The sequence below is a fragment of the Symsagittifera roscoffensis genome, chromosome 4 (genome assembly GCF_963678635.1).
Source record: "Symsagittifera roscoffensis chromosome 4, txSymRosc1.1, whole genome shotgun sequence".
NCBI lineage: Eukaryota > Metazoa > Xenacoelomorpha > Acoela > Convolutidae > Symsagittifera > Symsagittifera roscoffensis.
This window is the reverse complement of record NC_087065.1, coordinates 7,457,213-7,484,493: the sequence shown is the minus strand read 5'-3', so window position 1 is coordinate 7,484,493 and position 27,281 is coordinate 7,457,213. Positions and strand designations below refer to the sequence as shown.

General features: G+C 34.7%; 1 protein-coding gene across 1 annotated transcript in view; it reads left to right on the top strand.

Moving 5' to 3' along the window:
- The window catches only part of LOC134844669 (C5a anaphylatoxin chemotactic receptor 1-like), a 53,099-nt gene extending 36,636 nt beyond the window's left edge, over positions 1-16,463 (top strand). Inside the window, exons 2-5 of the mRNA XM_063861471.1 lie at positions 7,115-7,430; positions 8,238-8,521; positions 9,033-9,236; positions 16,152-16,463. Coding sequence (XP_063717541.1) covers positions 7,121-7,430; positions 8,238-8,521; positions 9,033-9,236; positions 16,152-16,346 — 993 coding nt within the window. The 5' untranslated portion in view covers positions 7,115-7,120 and the 3' untranslated portion in view covers positions 16,347-16,463. The remainder of the gene's footprint in view (positions 1-7,114; positions 7,431-8,237; positions 8,522-9,032; positions 9,237-16,151) is intronic.
- Positions 16,464-27,281: the final 10,818 nt, after the last annotated feature.

Here is a 27,281-nt window from a genome sequence, read left to right as displayed (position 1 = left end):
TAAGTTGCGTTATTTAAGTAAAAAACTCTTTTCCTTCAAAGGGTTATTGTTTTTTTTTATAAATTGTTTTAAAGCCTTATGGAAATTGTTGTTTTTATTCATGGAACTTTTTGTTCAAATATTTGGCAACAAACAATGTTGCTGCAATTATTTTCTTGTAAAAATATTGAAATAATTATGCCTTGAACAGAAAAAAAGCAATTTGGAGACTATAAAAAATAATTCACCCGATTCAAACAATTGGTCATAACGCTAGTGGAGAGAAAAGATTTTCTTTCAACCTGAAATGCTTTAATCTTTTTTCAAATACAAATAAACGACTATTTAGTCTATAAAATTGAACCCAGATACCTTACATTAGAGAAACAAAATAAAAACCAATAATATTTATAGTTTATGCAATGCGCTATTTTGAGAAAAACAAACTATATCAGACGGAAATTCTTAAAACTTTTCACAAACTTGGAAATAATGGTCATGTACTTAATATACAAGTTCATACTTTTCAAACCTTTAGAATTGCATCATAGATCAATATTCATATGCTTCATGTGGCGTTTAGAATAAAAACGCGTTTTAAAAAACGCTCAAAACCGTTTTTTTAATTTTTTTTTATTTTTTTTTGTTTTCTGTTTTTTTTATGTGTAAAGCACAATGATCAAAAATTGATCACTTAATTAAAAACCAAGTCGGAGTCACGTTTTTCATTTAATTTTTTATAACTTTTATAGTCTAATAATATACAGTTAATTCGAATGACAAAACCTAAGTTGACTTTTATATTTTTTTTTTGCGAATTTTGACTATCGTCATCCGAAAAAAAAAACAAACAAGTAAAAAGCGTAAAAAAAGAATAACGTATACTATCCGCACAAAGCGTGGTCTGCAGAGTCTTGATATGTTTTACACAACACCTTGTCAGCTCTTTCAAACAACGTTTTTTAACATTGTTAAATTGTAAAGCGATTTAGGTTTTTCATTTATTTGAGCTACGAACAAAAAATCAAACAATCGATTTTTTTCAGAAAACAGAACCTGACTGCTATTTTGGTTACCATTCTGAACCAAAAACCAACTAAATGTTAAATAAAATATCTTAGGCTCATGCTATGAAGACTTTGATTAGGCCATAAAAACGATGACTACTGTTTTTTTGCCCATAATCTGTGAAGTACTAAGTGTTGATTTGTTGAATAATGCCGGACAGAACAATTAAACCTGCCTGCATTTTCGATCGCTTTTCTCAAATTGGAGAAAAATTGAAAGCGATCGAGTTAATCTTAGTATGAGCCAATTAAACATCAGTGTCGTAGTTAGCTTAAACTAATTAAGAAGGGCTTAACACCTGAAAACTTATAGAAAAGTTTGTAATGAGCAGTTTCGACCAATTAACTGAAAAAAAAATTACGATTTTAAGACCTTAAAATTTTATTGAGTTTTGTTCCTACTCTCGAAGAAAGTAAGGAATATATATGCTCGGGATGTTTTTTTTATTCAGACCAATTCCAAAAAAATTCCTCGGGGGATCGATCCAAGAATATTCTTGCTCCCAGCGTTCACCACGTCGATCGCACTGTGATACTTTGTAACTGAAAGTTCAACGCTCATTATTTACGCGTGGCAAATTATCCCGCACCTCAAAATCGTTACAAATTCAATTGAGGCAGGCTAATTGGACTTAGTAATTCCATACACGATTCTTAATATTCAAAATAAGTGAAAAATTTGTTAACCAAAAACTATTCGAGACTAGTTTATGGACAAAGCTTTGCATTTGGGGGTTTGCCCTGATACGAGCAACCTAAGGTCGTTTTTAGTATGAGTTTTCAATAAGTTCAAAATGGCTTGTTTTTTAGGTTGAAATTTTGAAAAACGTCAAAATACTACAAAATCAACTCGGTTTATCTCTCTCTCTAAAAAAAAACAAGCTTCAAATGGCACCCAGTTTCTGTTTTCGATGGGAACAAAACAAATCATGCTCTTAACGTGTCCGAACGTGTTTGAAAATATGCGAAAGACCCCAGTTTGTCCATCTAACTAACAACCGTTTTTTCCAAAGATATTTCAAAATATTGCCTGGTGGATAAAACACAGTCATAAGAATTGGTTAACAGTCGAAAACATCAATAAACTTTTTGATAACTATTCGCAAAAAAATATAAACAAAGTTGTTTGACTAAATAAAAGAATGCAGTGTATTAAAAAGAAACCAAATCGCTACTCTTGCTAACTTTTTCATTTTTTCACTATCCGACAGGTGTAAGTTTCAAAAATATGGCAAAGCACAATATGCGACAAACAATTAGGATGAGCATAAACATTGTTTAATCTTAGATTCTAATTCAGATTTTTTTGATATTATGGACAGATTCTTTTCAAACTGATTGCTTTGGAACTATTTCGTTGATGCACATTCAAAACATATTCAAGCAAGTTATGAAAAAATCCTAAAGAAAACACTGCTCGGTTTCATGTTTATTTAATTAGTCCAGATAACTAAAATCATAAAACAACCTTAAAATCCCGGCATCAATCCTTATTTCTATGAATAAATATTGAGAGAATTAAGTACCTGAGAAAGTTGCATTTAAAATAAACACCCATAATATACTGCCAAACTTGAAACTGAGTTTTGATTTGTATGCTATTAAACATCAAATATCACGCTTGTTTTAAATGAAGGATTATTTACTAATCAGTTTAAGCTATCATACTATTCAACTTTTTTGGTTTTATTACCTTTATTAATATGACTTTCGTAATGAAATGAACGGAATATTTGTGCTCTGGGTAGTTTTTTTTCAGACAAACATCGATTTTTTAACTAGCCATTTTGACGGATTTTTTTCTATATCATTCAAAAAGTATTGTTATCCTAAGCTTAAAATTGAAAAGTTATTGTTCCGACTTTCGATACGAAAGTAACGGAATATTTGTGCTCGGGGTGGGTTTTTTTTTTCTTCAGACAAATTTCGACTTTTTAACTAGCCATTTTTGACGGAATTTTTTATATCATTCGAAAGGTATTGTTGTCTTGAGCTCAAATTTGAAAAGATATTTCACCTGTTATCAGTTTGTGTAAAAATACGGGGGCTTAAAGATTGGCGTTTTGGCCAAATTGGGACAATTAACGCGCGATATATTTCGCGCTATTAACGCGTAAGCGGAGAGTTAATCCGTCTTAGAAATCGTTCCAAGTTGGTTAAAAGAAGCTTATTTGCCATAACTGGTTTGTTTCAAGGAACGAAATCTATCCTTTTGTACTTTAAATGGCGTGTGGGGGGATGATTTTCATTTAAAAAATTTAAAATTTCAGAAATTTTTTTTTTTTCATTTTGTTTTATTTCATTGAATTTTTTAATGTTGTTACTGCTTCATAAACCTTAAAAGGCAGTCGGAACATTCAGGGATTCGCTCTGATACGAGCAGTCTTGTTTCACTTGTGATCATTTTTTCTGAAGTTATGGGGGTTTAAAGATTGCCATTTTAGCCAATTTGCGACAAATAACGCGCGATATATTTTGTCGTGATATTTCAAATGTGTCTGTAAACATTTCTCTTCAACTAAATTTTTGTGACAAAATTATAAATTAGAAGATTCCAAACAAAGTCTTAAAGTTGTTGCGACCATGCGATGAGCGTTTTTATTTCGTATCCGGGTGTTTTTTTTTGCGCATCATGAATTTTATCGGCGAAATGTTTAGGTGGATAGTGTCATTTTACTTGAGAGATCATTTTACTTGTAGGTCGAAATGAGTGAATTATATTAATCTTACTGGCCGCTGTAGGTGCCACCCAAGACCGAGTTGGTTATGTTTAATTCAAACTTTTATAGTCACAATCAATTCTGCCTGGCACCGAAAACATACAAAGATGATCTCAACCCTGTAAATTTTTTTTTTCGTTTTGTTTTATTTCATTGAATTTTTTAATGTTGTTACTGCTTCATAAACCTTAAAAGGCAGTCGGAACATTCAGGGCTTCGCCCTGATACGAGCAGTCTTGTTTCACTTGTGATCATTTTTTTCTGAAGTTATGGGGGTTTAAAGATTGCCATTTTAGCCAATTTGCGACAAATAACGCGCGATATATTTTGCGCTATTAACGCGTTAGCGGAGATTTAATCCGTCTTAATAATCGTTCCAAATTATTTGAAGGAAGCTTTTTTGCCATAATTGATTTTTTACTACTACCGCATTTTATCACGTTGTACTTTATATGGCGTGTGGGGGATGACTTTCACAAAAATTCACAAATTAAAAAAAATTCGTTTGATTTCATTATTTTTAATTTTTTCATGTTTTTACTGCTCCATAGAAGTTAAAAGGCAGTCGGAGCATTCAGTGCTTCGCCCTAATACAAGCAGTTTTGTATTAGTTTGGGGGCAGGGTAGATTTAGATTGACGGTTGATCTCAAATCAGCACTACTTTTTGTTTTTCTACCAACATTCCACTAAATAAACCACAGTACAATTCTAATTGCCTCTTCTAAAAAATCACGCTCAAAATAACTCCAGCTTCAATTTTGTGCACGTTTTTCATGGGAACGAAACGAATTATTCTTTGCAAAAATTCTCAAAAGACTTAAAAATTGTCTATCTAATTAACAACGAGGAAAAACAACTTATTTTTGGATTCAAATTTCAAATGTGTCTGTAAAAATTTCTCTTCAACTAAATTTTTGTGACAAAAGGGTCCAAATTTTCACTAAATCATTTAGAATTGATTATAAATTAGAAGATTCCAAACAAAGTCCTAAAGTTGTTGCGACCATGCGATGAGCGTTTTTATTTCGTATCCGGGTGTTTGTTTTTGCGCATCATGAATTTTATCGGCGAAATGTTTAGGTGGATAGTGTCATTTTACTTGAGAGGTCATTTTACTTGTAGGTCGAAATGAGTGAATTATATTAATCTTACTGGCCGCTGTAGGTGCCACCCAAGATCCGAGTTGGTTATGTTTAATTCAAACTTTTATAGTCACAATCAATTCTGCCTGGCACCGAAAACATACAAAGATGATCTCAACCCTGGAACGCATTTAGACACTTAGGACCAATACCAACTGTGAATTTAACGTTTTATTGCGAAATAAACGTTTTCAACACCTGCAAATTTTCCATTTTTCATTATCCGTCAAAATAATTGGAAAATTATTTAGGGCGTTTCATAAAACTCTGAACTCTGAACTCTAACCACACAAAAAATCAAATTATCAAATTCAAACTTAGTACGAATGCAGACTATATTTTTGAGCTGCTGCTTCCAACAAATTATCTGTATAGACAGATTTGTCTTGAACTGATTGCAATGGGCTACTTTTTTGCACATTCAAGCCACATTCAAGCTTAGCAAATTATGGAAAAATCAATTTGGATTTTAGAACAACTTTTACTTCCGTATCTTCTCTGTTTCCATTTAATATTCCTGCGTTCATCTTTTTTCGTCGTTTTGTTTGTTTATATTATTGATTTACTGGATCAATTGAAAATACATCAAAGGATGCCAGGCTGGAAGAAAAAAATGACAAGACATTAGGACTACGTGACATTAACACGACACAAGAGAGTTTCAACATTACGAGGCAAAACTGTTCGATTTTAAGCAAATTCTTTTTTTTTTCCGAAAAACAAAGAAAATGAACTTTTTTCGTAGACTGAATTGTTCTATTTTAAATCAGTTCTTTTTTTCCGAAAAACAATTTTAGAATTCGTGGGTAGCTTCGTCTTTGAGTCTCACCACAAGCGGTTGCCGTCTTAACAGCTGTCGTCTTAACAGCTGTCGTCTTAACAGCTGTCGTCTTAACAGCTGTCGTCTTAACAGCTGTCGTCTTAACAGCTGTCGTCTTAACAGCTGTCGTCTAGTTTTTCGGACACCAGATTAATGGTCTGGACTCGAAACCAAAATGTGTATTTTGAACCAAGCTTTTACCGCAACTTATTAGTTTGATTTACGTATCAGTATTGACATATGAAGAATGCGAATACACTTTTTAAATTTTATGCATGGGTAATAAGAAAAACGATTGGCTTTGTCTGCTGCGACTTGGTTTTGCATTAGTTAAATGAAAACTTCTGTCTATCAAATTTAAAAATAACTTCCGTTAATTTGATAAGTTTCAGTTATGCTTAGGATAAATTTTTTTTAAACAGATTTTTTTGAAAAGCTATTTTTCGATCGTTTTATCAAACCAAAAAAAATCAAATAGTTGATCAAGTGACTTTAATTAAGCCTCGTCAGAGACAAAACTGATAAATGGTGCGAATGAATTGCTTCAAGACAAAACTGTTTCATACACAGCTCTTGAAAATTTTGTCGATTTTTTTTCAAAATCAATTAGTGTATTCAATTAACATTTGAAATAGAGTCTACTTTTTAATGAACATTTTTTTTCTTTTTGTATTTCAAATATACTAGAATTATCAAAGTTGCAAACGTAAACCATTTCCATAAAAAATTTAATGGTTCACAGTCAGGGGCGGATTTAAGGGGGGGGGGGACGCTTACCCTCAGGGATTCGACTCCCTGTCAACCCAAAGGGTCCCCCCTTTTGTACTTTTTAAAAAATCCACTTTTGGCCGACCACCATTGGCGCCAATATATACTAATTTTGAGGGGGAAGCGCGCGTCGAAAAAACGCAATTTTTTGGTCAAAATTTTCCTTTTTGGCCTGTTCTTTCAAAATTTTGCGTGCGGCGCAGAATATTTGGCCATAACAGGGACTAATTAGTGCTTAGGGAGAGCTCAATAAAACAATTCGGTCGACCTAAAAAAAATGGTCGACAAATTTTCGAAAAAATCTAGATTTGCCCCTGTTCACAGTCTTTTTTTTGTGATTATTGTTAGTGCCAAGAGATTACTGAGAAATTTTTTTACCGGTCTAAAGTATTAAATTTTTGTAGGTGGTAATAAGTTGAGAAATTTTACTATGTTAAGGCTGAATAAACTGCCTATTAATTATTCAGTTGTCCTTAATAGTTTCCTGAAATATAGAGTAACAGTCAATTAGGCAAAAGTATCATATTTTCTGCTAACTTTTAGCTTGTATGTTGCTCTTTCAACCAGTTTAGCAAGTTTTCTGACAATTTTATCTCTCCGTTTTGCTTGAATTGTAGATATTGATGAATGAATCATCGTCAGCTCCTGAACTTGAATACCAAACAGAGATCCTCATCTGCCAAATATCAGCAACTATTATCACTTTATTCGGCCTAGTCGGAAACACATTCGCATATCTCACAGCTGACAACTTCCCCCAGAAAACATCGGGTCAGAATTTCATCAAATGTCTGGCTGTTAGTGACGTCGTTGCTGGGTTCCAGGATGGAATCATGGAGGCGATGTTGGCAATGTTCGGCTTCAATTTCTTTGCACTGCATCCGATGTTGTGTCGATTTTTGGGATGGTTCACGTATTTTTCATCAAGTGCAGGTAAAAATAAGGAAATTTTTAAGGCATCTCATATGCACAATTTTCAAATAACTTTCAAAGGTTTTTAGCGGACATTTTTTTTTACCGCAACGAGTATCTATTTCTGGCTATTATTAGTTTTCAGAAAAAAAAACGTTACTTATCATCTGTGGTAAATTTTTGGTGATTTTTTGATTCTACCAAATAATATTTATGATAAAAAATTGGGCTTTTTATTGGTTATCCAACAAAAAACTCAACTTTCTAGAACAATAATAAGAATTTAATTCTATCTATAATTTTACTGATAAGAGGCGCCTGAAAACAAGCTGTGAATTTTACAATGAATGAAATCAATATTTTAAACAACTTATTATGATCAGGGCGGATCTAGGATTTTATCGAGGGGGGGAAGGGGCGGATTTTCAAAAAAAAATTCGAAAATTTTGTCGACCTTTTTTTCTAGGTCGACCAAATCGATTTTCCGAGCTCTGCTTAAGACCAAAAAGACCCTGTATGGCCAGATTTTCTGCGCCGCAGGCAAATTTTTTGAAAACACAGGCCAAAGAGACGTTTTTAGGCTTTTTAGGCGTTTTTCGGCGTGCGCTCCCCTCTCAAAATTAGTATATATTGGCGCCAAAGGCGCCTTTAGAAAAATTTTAGGGTACGTCACCAAAAATGGATATCTCAAAATAGTACAAAGGGGGACCCTTTGGGTCTGCAGGGGGTCGAATCCCTCAGGAGGAGGGCGTCCGCCCTCCCCCTTCCCCCCGTAAATCGGCCCCTGATTATGATAATTATTTATTGTAATCTAGTGATATATTTCAGCCGGATTCGTTCTTCTCGCCGCCGCAATTGACAGACTAATTGCAATATCAAAACCCATCTGGTACCAACAGAACTCCAAACCCCCCAGAGCCACCAGAACATCAGTCATAATCTGGGTTGTAGTGGGACTATGCATGCTGCCTAACTTCTTCGAGTACGATTTGAACGGGGTGTATTGTAATTTCGATCAGGGCAACCCGTGGTCTTTTCTTACCAAGTGGCAGTTTGGACTCTATTATGAGATCATCTTTTTTGGAGGCTTCATCATTCCACCGGTTGTGATGGTAAATAATTTTGCGATTTTTTTGTTAAAAATTTAAAAGTTTTTAGAACTTTTGCAACAATTCTGGCGTCCCGTTTTTTGCTTCCAGAAAAATGAATACCAAAACTTGAATGATGCGCATGCATCGCATTATCCTCATTAAAATTGTTTGCCGATTGTGAGGGGTTGGGGGAAAAAGGTCGATAAAAGAGTTAATTTGAAAAGAGCTTGAAAAGAGTTAATTTACTGTCCAACTGTAGTTCAACAACATCAATTCAAAACTGTAATTTAGAGGTCAAAACTACGACCAAAAGATCGCACTCCCGGATGATTGACAGGCAGGTACCTGTTCGCACTTAGCACACTAAGAGTAATAGAAAGCTTAAATTAACCTTTTGTAACCCCTGTCAAGGGATTTAAAAAAGATCCTTATTTGTTTCTTTGTTTTTAATTGTAGCCGGTTGTAAAATCTAAGACAAAGGTATTGAGAATTAATTTGCCAATATAAGTGACTGAAGTTGATGCTTTTGCAGGTGTTTGTGAATGTGGGCATCGTGTGGCAGTTGAGAGTGAAAGCATCTTCAGTGTCTAAGAGAGACAGGGAGGTGACTGTGTCTCTGATTGTGGTCTCCCTCTGTTTCTGTCTCTGTCTGGGGGGACTGGGCATCCTGGCCAGACTCAGTCTACATCTGGGCAAAACAAACCCAAGGGGGGCTAACTTGGTCAACTACATCAGGGTAGGAAATGAAAGAAACATACTCAAACATAAGCTGAAGAAGTTTTCACTTGTGGATAAAATAAACAAGGATAGCCGGTTACTGTGCAAGTAGCACAGAATGTTCCGACCAGTCTTAAAAAGTTACAAAATTATATTTTTTAAGTTAGTGTTGTTTTTTCGGCCTGGTGTGATAAAAAAAATTGAGCGGAAAAAGTAGAGTTTAGGCATTTTCGTCAGTGATTGTAAAATATGCAAATTGGAGAACAGTTTTTTAAGATAACTAACGAAAAAAAAGTAATTTCGTAAAAACTTTATCCAAAATGTTTTAAAGTTTTTGATCCCTAAAATGAAACTAAACAGCCAAAAACTAACTCAATTTGAGTGAAACTAAATTTTCAACGCATAAAATAAGGATAAATGAGTTAATTTAAGCCTGCTTGCTCAAAATTAGACAAAAAATCAAAATTCCAACCCAGTTTTTCTCGACACTAGGAAATTATGTGTGAAATTTTTGAATGTCGTTCGAATCCAGACTGAAAGTGCTTCAATATGATATATCACTCAACCATGTCCGATGATTATTTGTGGTAGCTGATTTTGCGTGGAAAACAAAAAATAAACTAAGACACACCCAAATACAAAGTTCCTCCCCATTTTCAATGATGGAACAATGAAGATCTATGTATGTAAATAGTTAAATAAAGTATTTGTTAGAGCTGGCAAGCTATTTCAGCAGTTTCTACAGAATGAAAAAAAAAACAAAGGATTTTTGTTAAAAGCGAACCCTAATAGTTTCCATTTTAAATACTTTTGACAAAGTAGACAAAAAACTGATGAACAAATTCCAAAAAAATTAACGATAGCCAATTGCTGACCAAATAGCACAGAAAGTTCTGCCAACGTTCAAATAAAGTGATAAGTTTTTTTTCTTCAATTTAGGTCGTTTTTTGTGCGTAGTCTGAAAAAAAACTACACAAATGGGTAGAAAATTAGGCCTAATCGACAACAGTCGTCTTCAAAAAATGATTAAAACACAAAAAAGTTTCAAGAAAAGATGCTATATGACGGGATTCAACTCAACGCATTCAGATGGTTATAATTTTTACCTCGTTTTGTGTGAAAACAAACTTCAGAATACAAAATCTACGTCAGTTTCAATGGTTAGATGAACAAAATAATCGAACAGCCAAATTCGAGAAAATTTCAATCATACTGGCATAATAGCACGCATCTTTCACAAATCTGTGATCATTCACGCAACCTAAATTAAAATTGGCTCGATTGGAAATTTTAAAAATAAACTTATGTTTGATCAGAAGGGTGTAGTCAAACAGACAAACTTTTCGCCTCATTTCTTGAGTCTCTGATAAAGAAAAAAATGTAAATTTTCGTTTGTTATTTTTTTGTGTGGAAAAACCGATCATCTTTAAATTAAAACTGAAATTAATATGATAGTGGGTGCATGCTCAGACTTGACACAATGATCTGAAACTTGAATTGTAGCGCAAGCTATAGTAAAGCATTCAATTGGTTGCAAATTCGTTCTGTGCCACAAATAGCAAGGTCAGCTCTGGAAACTAAGTCGTAGCTTAGTTAAACTAAAGCATTTATATATTATAACGGCTCATATTTCTTGCTCCCAAATTGAAAAAAGCATGCTCCAATGGATTAGAACTGAATTTGATTCTTTCCGTCTTGGGTTTTGAGCATCTAGACCAAAAACAGTTAATCATCTGGCAATCGTATTTTTTGAGACAATTCAGTTATCAAAGGTTAACCGCGGTTAACTGACGGCCATTTTTTTGCCTCAGGTCAATTAACCGAAAAAAGGGGTACTCGCCGATCAATTATCCGGTTAATCGGCGGTTAATCGTTAAAAACAAAAAAGTAGACACGAAGAATGTACTTTTCAGCGAATCAACGGGATATACATTCCTGTACAGTTTTTGTCCCAAAGTCTGTGGTTGACTTTCAGGAACAACTGCATTTCTAGGTTGGAAGGTAGTAGGCGGTGCCGAAGATCGCTAAGAATATACCCGGCAAGGCTGAAAAATCTTTCGACCAGGTTGGAAGTCGGTAACACAAACTTGCAGTTTCCATATTTCGGTGTGGCCATTGAATATAATTTCTTCTTTCGGATAATATTGGTTGCAAAGTCACGAATTTGGATACAGTTTCTTTCTTGTCTCCTGTAAGTAAATGCTCCTGGCCATTTTGGATTTTGGACAGGGCAATTTCGAAAGTAGGGTTGAAAACTATGTTTGCATCGCAGGCTAGGTAAGGACGAGCAAAATGGACAAGGTGAGGTTTTAGTTCAAAGTAGCAAAACAGTAGAGTATCCACCGACGTTGTTATCTGGATAACAAGCAAAAATGGCGAAGTAATGGGTGCCACCCTTCGTCCACCCATCCAGTAGAATGGAGAAATTACTGGTGAGAAGATCAGTAATTTTTTTTCTCCACTTTTTAGTAATTTTTGACATGTATTTCTTAAGAGTGTTAACACAAATTGGTTTCAAACGAGTGTACTCTCTGGCAGAACACTCCGTTACGAATGGGAAGGGTTTCAGTTCGTCAGTAACCCAGTCAACCCAAGCATAAGTATTTTCGGCCGGTGAAATGGTAAAATAGCCGGTAAACGAAATAATTTGGGACTGCGCTGAGTCGTTTTTATACTCCGGGTGGTGTGCCTTAACGTGATTAAACGTATTCGTCCATCCGGCCCTTTTTACCCGTGAAATACTTTTGTTACACTCCTTACAGCACCAAACACTAGTTCTTTCATTCTCTGAAATTTTGGAGAAACATTTAAAAGAAATAGATCTGGCGTCAGCCATCGAAGAAAGAGCGCAGCTATAGCCTATGCTGTAATGTAAACCTGTAAACGTTGTGTCCTGCCGTTTGTTTGCACCAGCCGTTTTTTTGCTACCTGCCGTTTGTTTGCTTTCCAGGCCTATTACTCAGGCAGTTAACCGGCGGTTAATTGGGACAGTCGCCGATTTTAACCGGAGGATGGTTTACACCCATCGGTCAATTAATCGACCCGATTAACCGCGAATAATCGAGTACCAGATTAACCTTTGATAATCCCTGGTAGTCAAAAAATTAGGCAACTGCAGACAGTTTTAAAAATTACAGGACTTTTTTATTTGACGCTAAAACTCTGGATTTTTTAACTTAAAGATTTTTTTCTAATTTGTCTGTTGGTTTCTTGGGTCAGTGATTTTTTTAATTGCAATTTGTTACGGAAGCCATTGAACTAAAACGTTTTCAAATATAGAGACTTGGCAGTAAACGTGTTCATATGAGACGATAAGCAAGCGATAATGTTTCAAATTTCGGTGATCCTTAAGACGAAAACAAATTAACCTAAACGTTTGTTTAGAAAAAAAACAATTTGATTTCATAAGAAAACTTTAAATTTCTTAAGTAATATGCGAAGTGCACGATTTTCAAATCTGCATAGCTGAGCAAAGAAAGCAAGCATGCACATAGAACGTTCATTGTCAGATATTTTTCAATAAAAGTGAATAACAAGGGATTGCTTAAAACTGTACTATTTTGTAAACACCAAAAAATGTTGTTGAAATGACGACTGTTTGAGTACAGTCTTTTTTCAAATTATCATCAACAAAGGGTTACGGCATAATTCATCGGAACCATTTAAAGGTTTTTTTGAACTTCAGAGAACACATTTTCAAACTCCTAGATGAAATATGTATTAACTATCAACGCTGGTCAACGGTATCCCTAAATATTTGTACTTACTTTGCTACACTAAATAATGGGCCACTAAATGATATTTTTACTACCGGATCGATGTGAATTTTGTAAGAATTTAATTAGAGAATCCGAGAAAAAGCACGTTGAAACTAGCTATTTTTTTTGTCTCGGAATTAGTTTTGGTAATCAGTTATGTATCTCATACCATCTGAATTATACTAATGTCTGTAGCTCAATTTCCATAAGACATTACACCTGTCGGTCGCCGTTTTTGTACAGTTTCAATTTTGTCATTTCCGGATAAATAACACGCAATCTTTTCGTGCAATTAAAAAATAAGCGAGGAATTTACTCGGTCCAAAATGAATTGAAGGCAAGGTTTTAATCCTTATATTGCATTACCAGACTCAAAACATATCAGTTTGTTTTGCAAAGCGTGAGGGGTGATCGACTAGAAACATATGAAAATAAAATCAACTTTTTGCAAATTTTTTCAAATTAATTTTTACAGAAAAAATGTTTTAATCGAAATTGAACGGCAGTCGTAATTTTGGTTTTTGCCGTGATACGAACAGTTTTGTTGTTCCAAATTTTGAAGAAAGTGAGAGAATATTTATTGGAGGGTTTTTGTTACTCATTCAGTTTTCGACTTTTTAACTAAACGTTTTTTGTTTACATAAATCTGAAAAAAAAAATTTCCTTGAGCTCGAAAGTAAACAAAATACTTTAAAAAAAAGAAAATTGCTACTTTGGTCAATTTAGGGCAATTTACGCAAGACGTATTGCTTTCTTATAGCAAGAGCAAGAGCATAATTACTCTATATAATAACTATATAGAGTTTGAGGGGATAGATTGAGAAAAAATTTTAAAAAAGTTTTTTTTTCTTCCTGTTTCTCAACCAAAATTTTTCTAAAGTGTCTCAGACTGCAGTCGGACCATCCAAGTCTTCGCGTTGGTATACCAAAAGTATGCTTACTTTGTTTTTTGTTGATAGCCTTGTCTGTAAGGATCAGAGCAGATAGCGCGGTGAATAAGAGCAGACTTTCATCCTGAAGGACACCGTCATCGAACTCAAAACGAACGGGGTTGACCACCCTACAAAAAATCCCCTCTCTTAGAATTAATGAAAGATGAAATATTTGAAGCGAAACTCCGTTATTTTACATTTTTTTAAATAAAAACTTTTAAGATAGCAAATTTATAAGCAACTCAATAATCGGCAACCAGGGTTGACTTCCATGAACCGAGAATACTGGTCTTACAATTCCATACACCGAAAACGTTTACCATACAATTCCATAGATCAAATGTCTTCATGGAAATGCATGTCATACAATTTTCATACATTTTCGAAAAACAATGGAAAAAAAATAAACCATTTCTGCGGCTTTTTGAGAACAGTTGAACAGACTGGTGACAAAAAACTGATTTAAAATATTTTTTTTTGAAAAAAATGCATTCCATACAATTTCCATATATGGATCCCTAGCATTTTTTTTGATGATGACAACAACAAATTTTTTTCCAAGTAAAATTGAAATTGCCCCCAATTTTTTTTCTTTATTTTTTTAATTGCAAATCGAATTTTATACTCAAACAAACATTTTCCAAAAAAAAATTTTGCATGCAAATTTTACTTTTTTGTCTGCATAACGTAGTCCTGGATATACAAAAGTTGCATTTTTTCCGTCTCTCTGAATAACTTTTTTCAAACAGGCTAAAAACTCCTATTTCTTTTCTATGGAATGTTTATATATGCCTTTAAAAGTTTGATGCTTTCAGCATATCATTTGTGAAAAGAATTCTTACACAATTCAGGTCGTTACCAATGCATTGTAAATGCCGGACGATCAATCTTTTGAGGACTGTAGATTTGAGAAATATTGGTTAATGAAAAAATGCTTGTTCTACAATTTCCATTTATGAAAAAATGCTTATCTTTGAATTGTTGTAATATTTTCTGTATCTATGGAGTTGTACGAAACTTTATGATAAGCATGTTTTCGTAGATGAAAGTTGTATGATAAGCATTTTTGGTCAACCCGGAAAATCAATTCTAATGTGGTTTTTTATCGTAAATAATGATTAAAAGTTTTGAATAGTTTGTTCTGTTTTCATTATGCGTGTAAAAGTTTCAGATTATGTTTATAATGTATGCATTTTGAACAAAAATTCCGAAACAAATTTTAACACTTTCTTAGATATACACTTTTCGCGGTTCGAAATTGTTTTGGAGACTAAAAAAATCAACTTTGTTGAATTATATTATATAGTTTGTATGTGGGATTCAGCTACATATTGACAAAGTTTCTAAAAATCAAAAAAAAGCTCATCATTAAGTTCTTGTGACGAATAGTTAAATTCTGTTAATCATATTCAGTTATTGTAATCTGCGACAGTGGTGAATTATTGTACTGGCTAAGATCAAAAAGTACAAAATTGCAGTTTGAAATAATTTTGAAATAATTTAAGGATTATAATTAAATGTTACAAACCCTATTTTGTAAAATTTTTAGAGCCTAATTTTGCAAGAAGTTGCAAGATTCTTATAAGAAACCTTCTAAGATTTGGCCAACTTTCGTTCCATTATTGGAAAAATGTTTCAATATACTTATTACTTTAAAAATATTTCATTTCAAGATTTTTATCTTGAGGAACATATATTTTCAAAGACTGACGGCGCAGAGGGAATCTTTTTGTCTAGCTTTGAACCCAACAAAGGAGCTTCGAGTCACGTATTATCTGTACAGCTATGAAAAACTGGAGATCTTAGAGCACATAAAGTTTTGGTCGCTTAAGTTAGCTGAAGGTGTTTACCAGATTTCAAATCAGAAGCTAATGTTTGTTGGTTGTGACTAATGTGCTGATGTGTAGCTGAAGTAATTGTTTCCGGATCAAAAGGAAGATCAAAGCTTCCAATAATTGTCGTTAATTGTAGAAAGAAACACTTAATTAGCAGTTGGAGCGCACTTGCCATATTTCATTTGATTTGCGCTTTTTTAAATAAATATTCGAGCTAATAAATTGTTCCGACCGATCTCGAAAAATTGCGAATGGATGACGCATCTTGCTAAAGGTGCCTTGATTACTGTACAAAAACTATATATAATAAGCAATGCTCTATTATCGGAAGTTACTGTGCTGCCCTTGTTATATGTCAATATTAACTTTTGGCTCACACACTTTTCATGACTCATAAAAAATTTTTCAGAAATTACCAGCGGTGATGAACAACTCGATGAACTTCTACGCGTACTTTGCGGCCAGTCGATTCTTCAGGGAGACTTTCTTCGGGTTAATTGGGAGACAAAACTATCGGGCTAGAAGAAGATCATCCCAGTCTGTGCCCAAAGGCAACTATGTCAAGTCACGTGTCTCTCATGCACTGATGGAATCCAGGCAATGATGACGCCTGTGTCAAAGTGCTTGACTTATGCTCAGAGCTTCGAACAAAAAGCAGACGATAGTGATATGAAGCAGTTTTCCTTTAGAAATTACCAACTCACCCGATGTAGAATTTAATCATTCCCCTAATAGTTTTTCTACTTTTGAACTCAACTAGATTCGAGTTATTAATTTCTTAAAACATTCCCATTTTGAAGAAAATGAAAATATTACCGAAAAATAATTTTTGCCCCGCATAGTTTTGGTTATTGTTCCTACTTTCGAAGAAAATTGATTATTTATGCTTGGGGTTTGGAATGTTTTGCATATAGAGTAGGTTATGCTGGAGTGCTATATAATAAGATTCAGCAAAAAAAGTTTATTCTTTCACAAAATTTGATCCCTCTGATAGAGCAACTTCGAGCATCAACACACACTAATTTCTTAAATTTGGAATTCTTATCATGACTAAAAAGCAGAAAAAACGGCTGAAGATTGATCGTATATCAGGGCGAAGCCCTGAATGTTCCGACTAACCCTTTTATGGTCTCGAATAATTATTTCGACTTAGGAAGAAAATGGATTATTTATGCTTGGGTTGGTTTTTTGTTCAGTCAATTTTCGGCGATGAAAAAAAAATAGCTTTTAACAAAACCATTTTTTTCTAATTGAAGATATTGACTCCCTCAAATTAAATGTAAAAAGATATTTTATCTCTGATTTTTTTGCAAAGTTTTAGGAGTTTGAAATTGGCCAGTTTGGCCATGACTTGGACTAACTTATGCGTACTCATAATGCTGAAAGCGTAACGCAAACTATTAATGCGTGGCGATTTATACCGTTCCAAACTGATTTATACGATTCCAGAAAATCGTCCCAAACTGAATTGAGGCTAGCTAATCGGTCGTTTTAGTTTCGTACGACGCAAATTTTCACACTTGATCTTTGATATTGTCCAAGATTTATAGTTTTAAGAAATTTCTTTTCCCGGAATTGTTCTCGAAAAATTTTACATAACAAATAAAAATTACTAAAAACTATTAAATGTTTTAAACGAAATCTTTTATACAACTTTGGACGTCTTCTGAAAAAAAATGTCTTCAGTTAAAACAATTTGAAATTGGAAATGGATTCTTGAACAAAAGGTTAGATTCGAACCTACCCTTGCAATTTGTTCACTCCGAAAAGTTGAATTAATTAGAATTGGTTTGACTGACACTAAAAGTTTGCAGGGAAAAAACGACGTGAAAACCCAAATCAACGACAAGTTTGCAAAAAATGGCAAAAAAGCACTTGTAAAAAAGCACAGTACGCCGCACTGTCACTTCTTTTGATAATCTGAAAAAAGCGTTGAAAACAAGAGTTTTGGAAATGCATTTAGTGGAAAACTGAAAGCAAATTATAGTTTGCACAAGTTAAAGTAAAATAGTAGGCCCAAATATAATTCTTATTCTTTCAATTTGTTAATTTTTTTCATTTAGTTTTGTATGAAGAAACCAAAAGTCTCAAATTTTTTTCATCTGTGTTTCCCACTCAACTGTAAATTTTGTCGGTCCACTTCTAGTTTCATTGAAAGGTTTGATTGCAATTGCTAACAATTTGGCCTAATTAGCAAAATCCTACTGTATTGGTTACTATGTCAGAATTCAAAACTTCTCTCATTTATCATTCTGACATAGTGATGAATGTACTAGTGTTTTCTTAACTAGGCCGAGATAGTTGCAATTAAAACAAGCTAAACCACAATTAAACTAGAAGTGGACTAGAAACACAGCTGAGAAGAGAAACACAGCTTAGAAGTATTTTTTTCTCAAAATAAAAAAAGTAAAAGAAAAAATGAATAGACTGATAGAAGGAGGATTTTATCTTAAGCCTAATATTTTTCTTTACTTTGTGTAAACTGCAAACTTCTGTCGATTTTTTTTTGAAAAAAATATGATGTAAAATTTTAACTGAAGAGTTTGGCTCAGAAATGTTTTTCTTTGATTTTTTGGCTACTTGGCAAAAAGCAGACATACAAAAGAGTTGAAACTTAAATGATATAAAGTAGAAAAAATAGTATCTTAATCAATCACAATTGAGATAAGAAAACAGAAACGTCATAAAGTAGAAAAAAAGTGTTTTAACCAATCACAATTGAGATAAGAAAACAAACGTACGATAAGTATTTTTGAGAACGTTTTTTTGGTACAAGTACGATAGTTGGGTAAAGATGGGTCCCCGAAGAAAATGATTGCTTGTGTTTCTTAAATTCTTACAGAAGTTGCGGGACATCTTTCAACTTTGGTTTTCCTGACGCCCAACTGTGATACCTGAACCGTTCGTTTTTCTGATCTTTTTGTTTCGCTGCAGCAGTTTATGATTTTCTTACAGCACTACAAAAAAGCCTATTGGTATATTTAAAAATACGTTTTTGATTTTTTTCTCGAGTTGATATTTAACGAAAGACAGATGAGGCAACTACAGAAATTGAGAGCAATGAAAACCGCCAAATGGAATAGATCCCAGAATGGCAATTTTCTAAAGTAAACTAAACAAAGCTGCTCGTATATCAAAACCAATTCCCAAATTTTCAGCTGGGATTGTTTTTTTTCCCGCGCATAATTAATTTGCTTTGCGCTTTGAGCATCATGTAAAAAATTTTCAGTGCGCGCACAAGTTCTACAAATCATGGCCCAGCTTACAGTTTTATTTCAATTTCCAAAAACTATGCTGAAACCTTGTAGAAAACTTTTTTTCAGATTTTCATTGAAGGTGTTACTGCAGTTCAAAAAGATGTGCATTCAATAAATTTATTTTGACCAACAAGTTTTTTTTTGAAGGATGAAAAAACCTGTTCTTTTTGAAAATTGGAACTACGAGACTGCTGTATCAATGCAGAGAGCTAAATTTTCCGACATCTTTTTTGACTTATATGGTATTTTTTATAGTTTTTTTCCAAACTGTCAAAACGTTCAGAAAAAAGTTTTGAAAATTGGAAATTTTGGTTTGAAAAATCCACAAGTTGACCATAACGTAAGCCCAATACATCATTTTTTTTTTCGTTAAATGGCTTTAAAATAGGCTAATGGCATTTGTCTGACACGCAGCAAAATTAGAAAAACCGAAAATCGGAACAAAAAGGCTTCTCGTTTATCAGCGCAAAAACCTGAATCGCTGGACCACTCTTCATGTGGTCTCAAAATGGTGGGTATGTTCTGAATTAATGCTTTTCCTGTTGCTGGTCTTTGAATTCTGAAATTATTTGCAAGTCTCATGTAATAAAATTTTTCTCGAAAATCAACCAAAAAAATGAGCGCAAATTTTGAGTATTTTCTCAATTTGTCTCGCAAACTTGAAAACAATTCCGTTTTTTCTATGCAAAGTAACTTTTTATAGGTTGTAGAAACAAGTTTTTTGGTTAAAGTGATAGGTTTTAGAAAGGTTGATAAACGTGAACAAAGTCCTTTATGAAGTAGTGGACGGCTTAGTATAATATCAAAATTGTTATATTAAGCAACGTAAGTAGTATTGTATCGTGTCCCGGATCCTAAGGGGGGGGGGTCCTTCCTAAGGGGGGGGTCCTCACGTAAAGCAAAATCCTAGGAAAGGGGTCCTTATTTTTTTGGAGGACCCTCATCCTAGGATTTTGTAAACGAAAGAGATTTTCCACCCAAAAAGCAGAAGACCCCCTACTTAGGATCTTGCTAAGTTTAGCTTAACAACAAGGGACACGATACAAAAATCTTTCTAATTCCAAATTTTGGGGTCCTAATTATTGGTCCTGATTAATTATATGAATCATATTAATTGTTATGTTTGTTTAGGGTAAATGAACTTTCGACCTAGTTGAAATTTGTTAGTGAACGGGGAATTGACTTTTATGGTATATAATAAAAATTCGCCGGCCATTTTGGCAGCTTAGCTTAACTGTTGGCAGCAGTAAACTAATTCCTTAACTTGACCTAAATTTTATGGTGAAAAGGCAGTAAATTGAAATTACTCTCAAAAGGCGGCGGCCGTTTCTGGGCAAAATATACCAAATGATAAAATTGTCAAATTTTGAAATAAGAAAAATGAAATTAGAGGGAACTTGGTGTACTGAAGATATTGATAATGAACATTTACAATTAAGAGTGTTTTCAACCGCAGAAAAAAACTCATTTTTCAAATTATGTAATGAACGCTACGTCGTCTTCCTCGAAAGGGCAAAGGAAATTTCAAAGAAAGAATACGAGTTGATTTTCAAAGAACAATTTTATTTGAGTGAGCTTCAACAAATCTCTTGGTGCATTTCTACAAAACAAAAGTATGGCACTGTGAGCGATTTGAATATTGCTGATTATGAAAACGTTTTCGACTATTCGTTTGACTTTAACTCATTATGGGTTGATAAAGACTTGGAGAGAAAAATCCGTCTATGCTTCAACAAGCTATCAAAATACAAAAAACTTCCGGTGGTTTATTTAATTATTTACCACCGTTATCTTAATGAGTCTAAATGGTATTTGCAAGGTCACTTTTATTTCCACTGGCTTGAAATTCAGCAGGTTGGAGAGGTGTTGGAAAAAATAAATAATGAAATTGCAAAAAAGCAGAGTAACTCCTATTGATTTGAAAATAATTCACGAAATTTATACGTCTTTGAAAACAAACTTATCCTGATAATTCTAACCGACGCAACTATTTTCTAGCTGCATGTTCTCTGTTTTTTGTTAGTTCTGATAACCTTAACTACGACATTTTAATTAAGTTGAGACATTATGGTGGCTTGATTGGTATTGATAACTCTTCCTTGGACAAATATTTGAAAAATTCCAAAATTTTACGATTGCACGCTATTTTGCACGATGCGGCCGGATTTATACACGAATTTTATCAACAGGGTCCCACGTACTGTTACATGTTGCCCTGGAACTGTAACAACAGCTTATTGGGACATTTGAGTGGAATAGCGTTCTGCCTTTTCATTAAGTTGAAAAAACCAGAAGTTTATCATTTACTAGAATGCTAGGCGAGAGATCAGTTGTGCTTGACGTGGAAGGCTTTCGTTACAAGAAAAACGCCTTTGTGGTTAAAGAATTAGCAATAACAACTTCAGACTACAGCGATCGACTCATTTTCCTACCTCCAGTGAATTTCAATATACTACCAAAGCTTGAACAAAAAGCTTACAACTGGTTAACTAATTATTTACACGGTCTCCATTGGGAAAACGGTGATTATCTTTATATAAACTTGAATCAAATACTTCAGAGTTTTGTGCTGAGAAATCCTGGTGCCGTTTTTTACGCTAAAGGAAAAGAAAAGACAGAATTTTTGGCCAAGTACTTGGACCGAAAGATTGAAAACCTAGATGATTTGGGCTGTCCTCGGGTTGAAAACTTATATTTTAAAAATTATCCAAGTTGCAATAAACATATTCCACATTACAACTCCAGGAATCATTGTGCCCTGAAGAAAACCAAGGTTTTTTATGATTGGATGAAAAATGAACAACAGCGAGAGATCAGCGAAAGTGGAGACATACCTATCACCAAATTCAATGCTTTGTGCGTGGATGACTCCAGAGGGTGATATTAAAATTTCATGAACGAGTATAGAGCGTATTGATTGCAGTGGCCAAATTGTTCAGAGGAAGGAGCAAATAATAATTTCCGAAGAAGAGTTGTCTACGTTGAAGAGGTTTTTTCCAGTTATTGATCAATTTGTATACTTCCAGAGATTCAAGTTTATCAGAAATGTTAGCCAGCAAGCGAGGAGTATGTCTTCCCGAACTAGTCTTAGTACCCAAACGTCAGCCAGGAGTTCAGATGGATCTAAACAGCAGTGAATTGCCAGATGAGATTAAGACGATTGTGAAAGAGGATACTGTGAAGAAAATAATGTACTACAAAAAAACTGCAAATATCCCAGCGAACTTTGTTTTAGAAATGCATGACATAAATGATAGAGATTTCACACGTTATGAAATTTTTTACTGTTCTCAAAAGTAATTTAATTTTTTACAAGCTTCATTCGCAGAGAGAAAAAGTCTAACACAGTCTGTAGAATAAATAGTTTCTCAAATGTCAGAAGCAACAACAGCAGTAGATGAACCTGACGCAACATTAGTAACAGAGTTTGTTTATAACGAGACAAACAGTGAAAAAAAATCATGGAAGTTTTGTAACAATGTAACTTTGCCAAGGTCTGAAGTAGTTTTTGTTGCGCAAATGGTAGTAATTCTAATTTTACTAACTTTCTGCATTCTCAAACTTTCTTTCACTAAATTAAGTTGCGAAGAAACGTCAGTTTGGTTCTCGATTTTATCAGGCTTGGTTGGTTACGTACTACCAAACCCAAGAATATGAATAAAGTGATTGATACTTCGACAAGAATTTTTATGGCGATAGTGGGACCTTCAGGATCCGGGAAAACTGAGTTAATTTTGAAACTTCTGATGGGAAATACTTTTTACCCTAAATTTGGAACCGTTCTATATCTTTACAAAGAGATGCAACCTGCATTCTCAGAAAAAGTGTCTTCTCGCGAAGTGAATGTGGAGTTCATGAAATTCGACGGATTCGAATCTGTGAGAAAATTAGAAAATGTTCTTCTAGTTTTCGATGATTCATGTGAAGACATCTATAATGACAAGGAATTTGTTAGGTTAGCGACAGCGGGTAGACATAGAGGGATAGATGTAATATATGTTAAGCATAACTTGTTTCAACAAAGTCGATGGTCGCGTACGATTGATTTGAACACTTCACACATCATTCTGTTCAAATCGCCTCGCGACGTTCAGCAACTAGATCTATTAGGAAGACAATTGAATGTATCAAAATTTTTGAGAAACTGTTACGAATTAGCTACCAGAGACTCTTTTGGACATCTTCTAATCGACTTGGACCCTCGTACATCAGATTGTTTGAGATATTGTTCAAATATCACACCACCTGGGCCAACAGTTTTTTATTTACCCTTATCTGAAGCAGAAACTACTCCAATCACAAATGAAAAAGAAAAACTTATCTATTCTGCGGCATATGGTACAACTGAAACCTGACCAGCTAAGAAGATTAATTAGAAAAACTTCAAATCGTGAGATCATAACACTTATTTGTGAATGTTTGCTCAATGTAGTCAATGGAAACGTACCCGTTAAAATCGCAAACATCGAACGATTCGAGACAGCATACAAATACTTAATAACTCCAAAAACCAGTGTTTTCAAAAAACGTGCGATTATTTTGAGTAAAGAAGGCTTCCATTTAGTTCGACAAATACTTTATTTTTGTTACAAGTACCTCACAACTTAATGATGACTGCTGAAGAATTCATTCTAATTCCGAAACACTTATATGTTAAAGAGCAGCCACATGCTGCACGTGTTCTTCATGATAATAATATTAAACATAAAAATGCTCAACTGTCCTATCTTAACCGGCTTAGACCCCAATTACCTCCACAAACTAGTAAGACTACTGCAACGAAGGAAACATTTACGGATAATGTTGAGCCCCAACAAGAACAGCTTAAACTGTTAACGGACGATGAAGAAGTACCGGTCGAACGTGTTAAAGACGAAATACTAGAAGAGAAACACAATAGACAGACCGAAAGCATTTTAGGACAGTTACAAGTTTTAGAAGACAAAAAATTTGTTAGAGCAAAAACCGTACTTGAAATCATAGAAAAATCAGAAAGAGTAACCATAAACCGTGACAATGAGGTGATATATGAAGATAAAGTACCAACAGGACTTAAAGCTACAATATTTTTATACGACATACAACAACCAACGAAAAAATTACACAATCCGGCGTTCATTAACATTTTAACTGCTCTCAACTTGAATGAAAACCTGGTAATAAATCGAAATGCCAAACACGCGGTTCAGTCAGCGTCTTTTAACGCTCAAGAGAAACGAGAACCCGGACTCTCAAGAACCCGCTCAACGTCGCCCACTTGGCAGGAAAAAAGTAGTGCAAACCTTAAGAGAAGTAAAAAACACAAACGAAAAAGTCTCAGCGGTAATAGAAAAACCCAAAACCAAAAACGTGAAAAAGATTCAGAAGAAGGCTCTGACTCATACGGAACGCCCCATAACGATTCAGATTCTCCAACGTCAGAAAAGACGAAGGCGCAAACAAAACAATGGGAAAATTACCAAGATTGAAGAAAAATTGTTGAAAACTAAATACAGTGACAAAGGTCCCGCGTTATTTGGTAGTGTGAACAACTTGATAAAAGCAAGCAATTTGTCGCGAAAGAAAGTTAAACATTTACTTCATACTGAACCTGCTTACACGAAATATCGAACTGTGATCCGAAAAACGCCGCGACTCAAGGTCATAGTTTACGATATCGACGAAATCTGGTCATTAGATCTGGCTTTTGTTGATAAACTTGCCCAGTACAACCATGATGTTAAGTATCTGCTTGTTGCAGTTGACTGCATGTCCCGCTATCTCAGAGTGCAACCCTTGAAATCAAAGTATGCTACTACAACAGCAGAAGCGTTCAAACTAATGATAACGACAAAACAACCGGAAAAAGGATGGGTGGACAAGGGCACAGAGTTTAAAGGGTCCTTCGAAGCATTATGTAAAAGGAAAGGCATAAACACAAATAGCACAGAGAGCGATAAAAAGTCCGCATTCGCTGAGAGAAATATCCGTTCGTTGAAAAATCTTATTTATAAGTACTTGGAGGATAAATGGACTTACTCATACATTGACAAATTACAAGATTTTGTCAATGCAATTAATTCGAGAACAAATCGTGTCACAAATCTTGCACCAAATAAAGTAACTAAAAAAGATGTTCCTCGCCTGATTTCATTAAGAGCAGAACAGTCTTTGAAGTTAGTTCGACGTCCAAAGCTTTATGTTGGTGATTATGTTAGACTTGCCAAAGTAGACATACGTTTTCGCAAGGGTTACAAACAATCGTTCACCGATGAAGTGTTTGAAGTTTTTGACATACCAACACGAAATCCCCCAACATACAATTTGATTGATTCTAACAGAGAACCGATTGAGGGAAAATTTTACGAGTCTGAACTAATTCGCGTTCTGGAGAAGGACAATCATGACTGAGGGCACTTCCAACAGCCTTTTCACCCATAATGTTCCCCCTTCCTTCACAATTACCCTAGTTTCATCTGCATCAATGAACGTTTTTAAAGATACCACTCTGGCCAACTTCAAAAATCTCCTGAGTGAAGAAATAAATTTGCAAGGTGAATGGAGAGTAGCAGTTACAGAAATTACCTTCCCTACTCAGATAAACAACGTAACTGACAACAACATTGTGTACTACAAAAAAGATCGGGTTATAGCAAGCATGAAAGTTGAGAAAGACAAGATCTCCAGACCTTACCTTGGAGAAACAGCAAAAATAACAAAAGGAGAATATACGAGCATTGATCAAATACTGGACGAGATCCGTCGAAAGACAGAATTAGAGAAATTGGATTACGTAATTGATCCAATAACCAAACATCTTTCCTTATGGCTGCATTATTGGGAAGGTATAACTTTTTCAAGCCCGCAAATTCCTAGTCTACTTGGATTCAAAGGCGTCAGAGATGGAACTGGTTATCATATAGGTTACAAACAAGGAAGCACGAAACATAGCACATTCTCTACCCAAGATCTTATTGCTGACTATCCCGTTGATGTATGCGCTGGTACTCAGCTTATGTTTATTTATCTGGACATAATTCATTATCAAATAGTCGGAGACACAAAAGCACCCCTTTTACGAGTCATTGATACAAATCGTCGAGTGAAAAACGGTTACGCATGTACAATTGAACCGAATCATCGTAAAGTGTTTAGTAATTTGGATTTTAAAAAACTTTTGGTCAATAATATTTCCAATATTTCTGTGAAATTGCGCACAGAAACTGGAGGACTTGTTCCTTTCGCTGGAGGGGGAAAAGTTGTTCTGACTTTGAAATTTCAAAAGTTTAGCAATTGATCAAAATGGATTCATATTACCACAACCAAGCAAACCTACCACATTTCTCGGGGCATTATAGACAACGAGGCAGTGGCTTCGGTGCATTAGCCTTGGGAATAGGAAGAATCGCACTTCCACTGGCTCGAAAATTTGTGATACCCGCGGCTAAAAAAATCGGAAAAGAACTACTTCTTCAGGCAGCTCCAGAACTGATAGAAGTTGCAACAAAAAGAAAAAGTCCTAAGCAGGCACTCAAAAGCACCGTTAGAAAAACAATCAAAAAGCAAGTAGGAGGAGGAAGTAGATCTCGGAAAAGTCATCCGAAAAGAACGACGGCGTTTAAACGAAAAACGAGACGCGTCATTCCCAGAAAACGAACTGCACAGAGAAGTCGCTCCGATTTCTTTACAAGGGTTAAAAATGATTTCTAATTTAATCCCGAGTGAAGCAACTCACAGCTCCTTGGACTTATTTGAGAAACCGCCTTTACTTTTCACTTTTGAAAATGCATTCGCCCAAAAAATTGGACCTTCCTACTCTCCTGATGGTCCTATGCTCGAGTTTGAAGTACTCGGCGACAGAAATAATTTCATCGATCTTCAACGTACTCGTTTGGAAATAGTTGCACGAATTGTTCGAAGCAATGGAAACGTGCTTCGAACGCATGCTACAGAGGCGGCAAACAGAGATACGCCGTATTTTGTTAACAATCCTTTATCTTCATTATTTTCTGAGTGTACACTGTCTCTGAATAGTGAAAAAATATCAACTACCAATGCTAATTTTGCCCATAAAAGCTTTATTGAGACCGAGTTTTCATACGGTAATGATGCCAAGAAAACATGGTTGGCTTGTCAAGGTTATTATTATGAAGAAAATCCATCAGCCATTGACGGTGCTGGAAGGAGAGCTGATGATGTTACGGAGCGTAAAGGTCTCGTTGCGGCCTCGAGCGAGCTGAAGCTATTTGGTAAAATTGCTTGCGACTTTTTGTCGTGTGACAAGCATCTACTTAGCGGTGTGA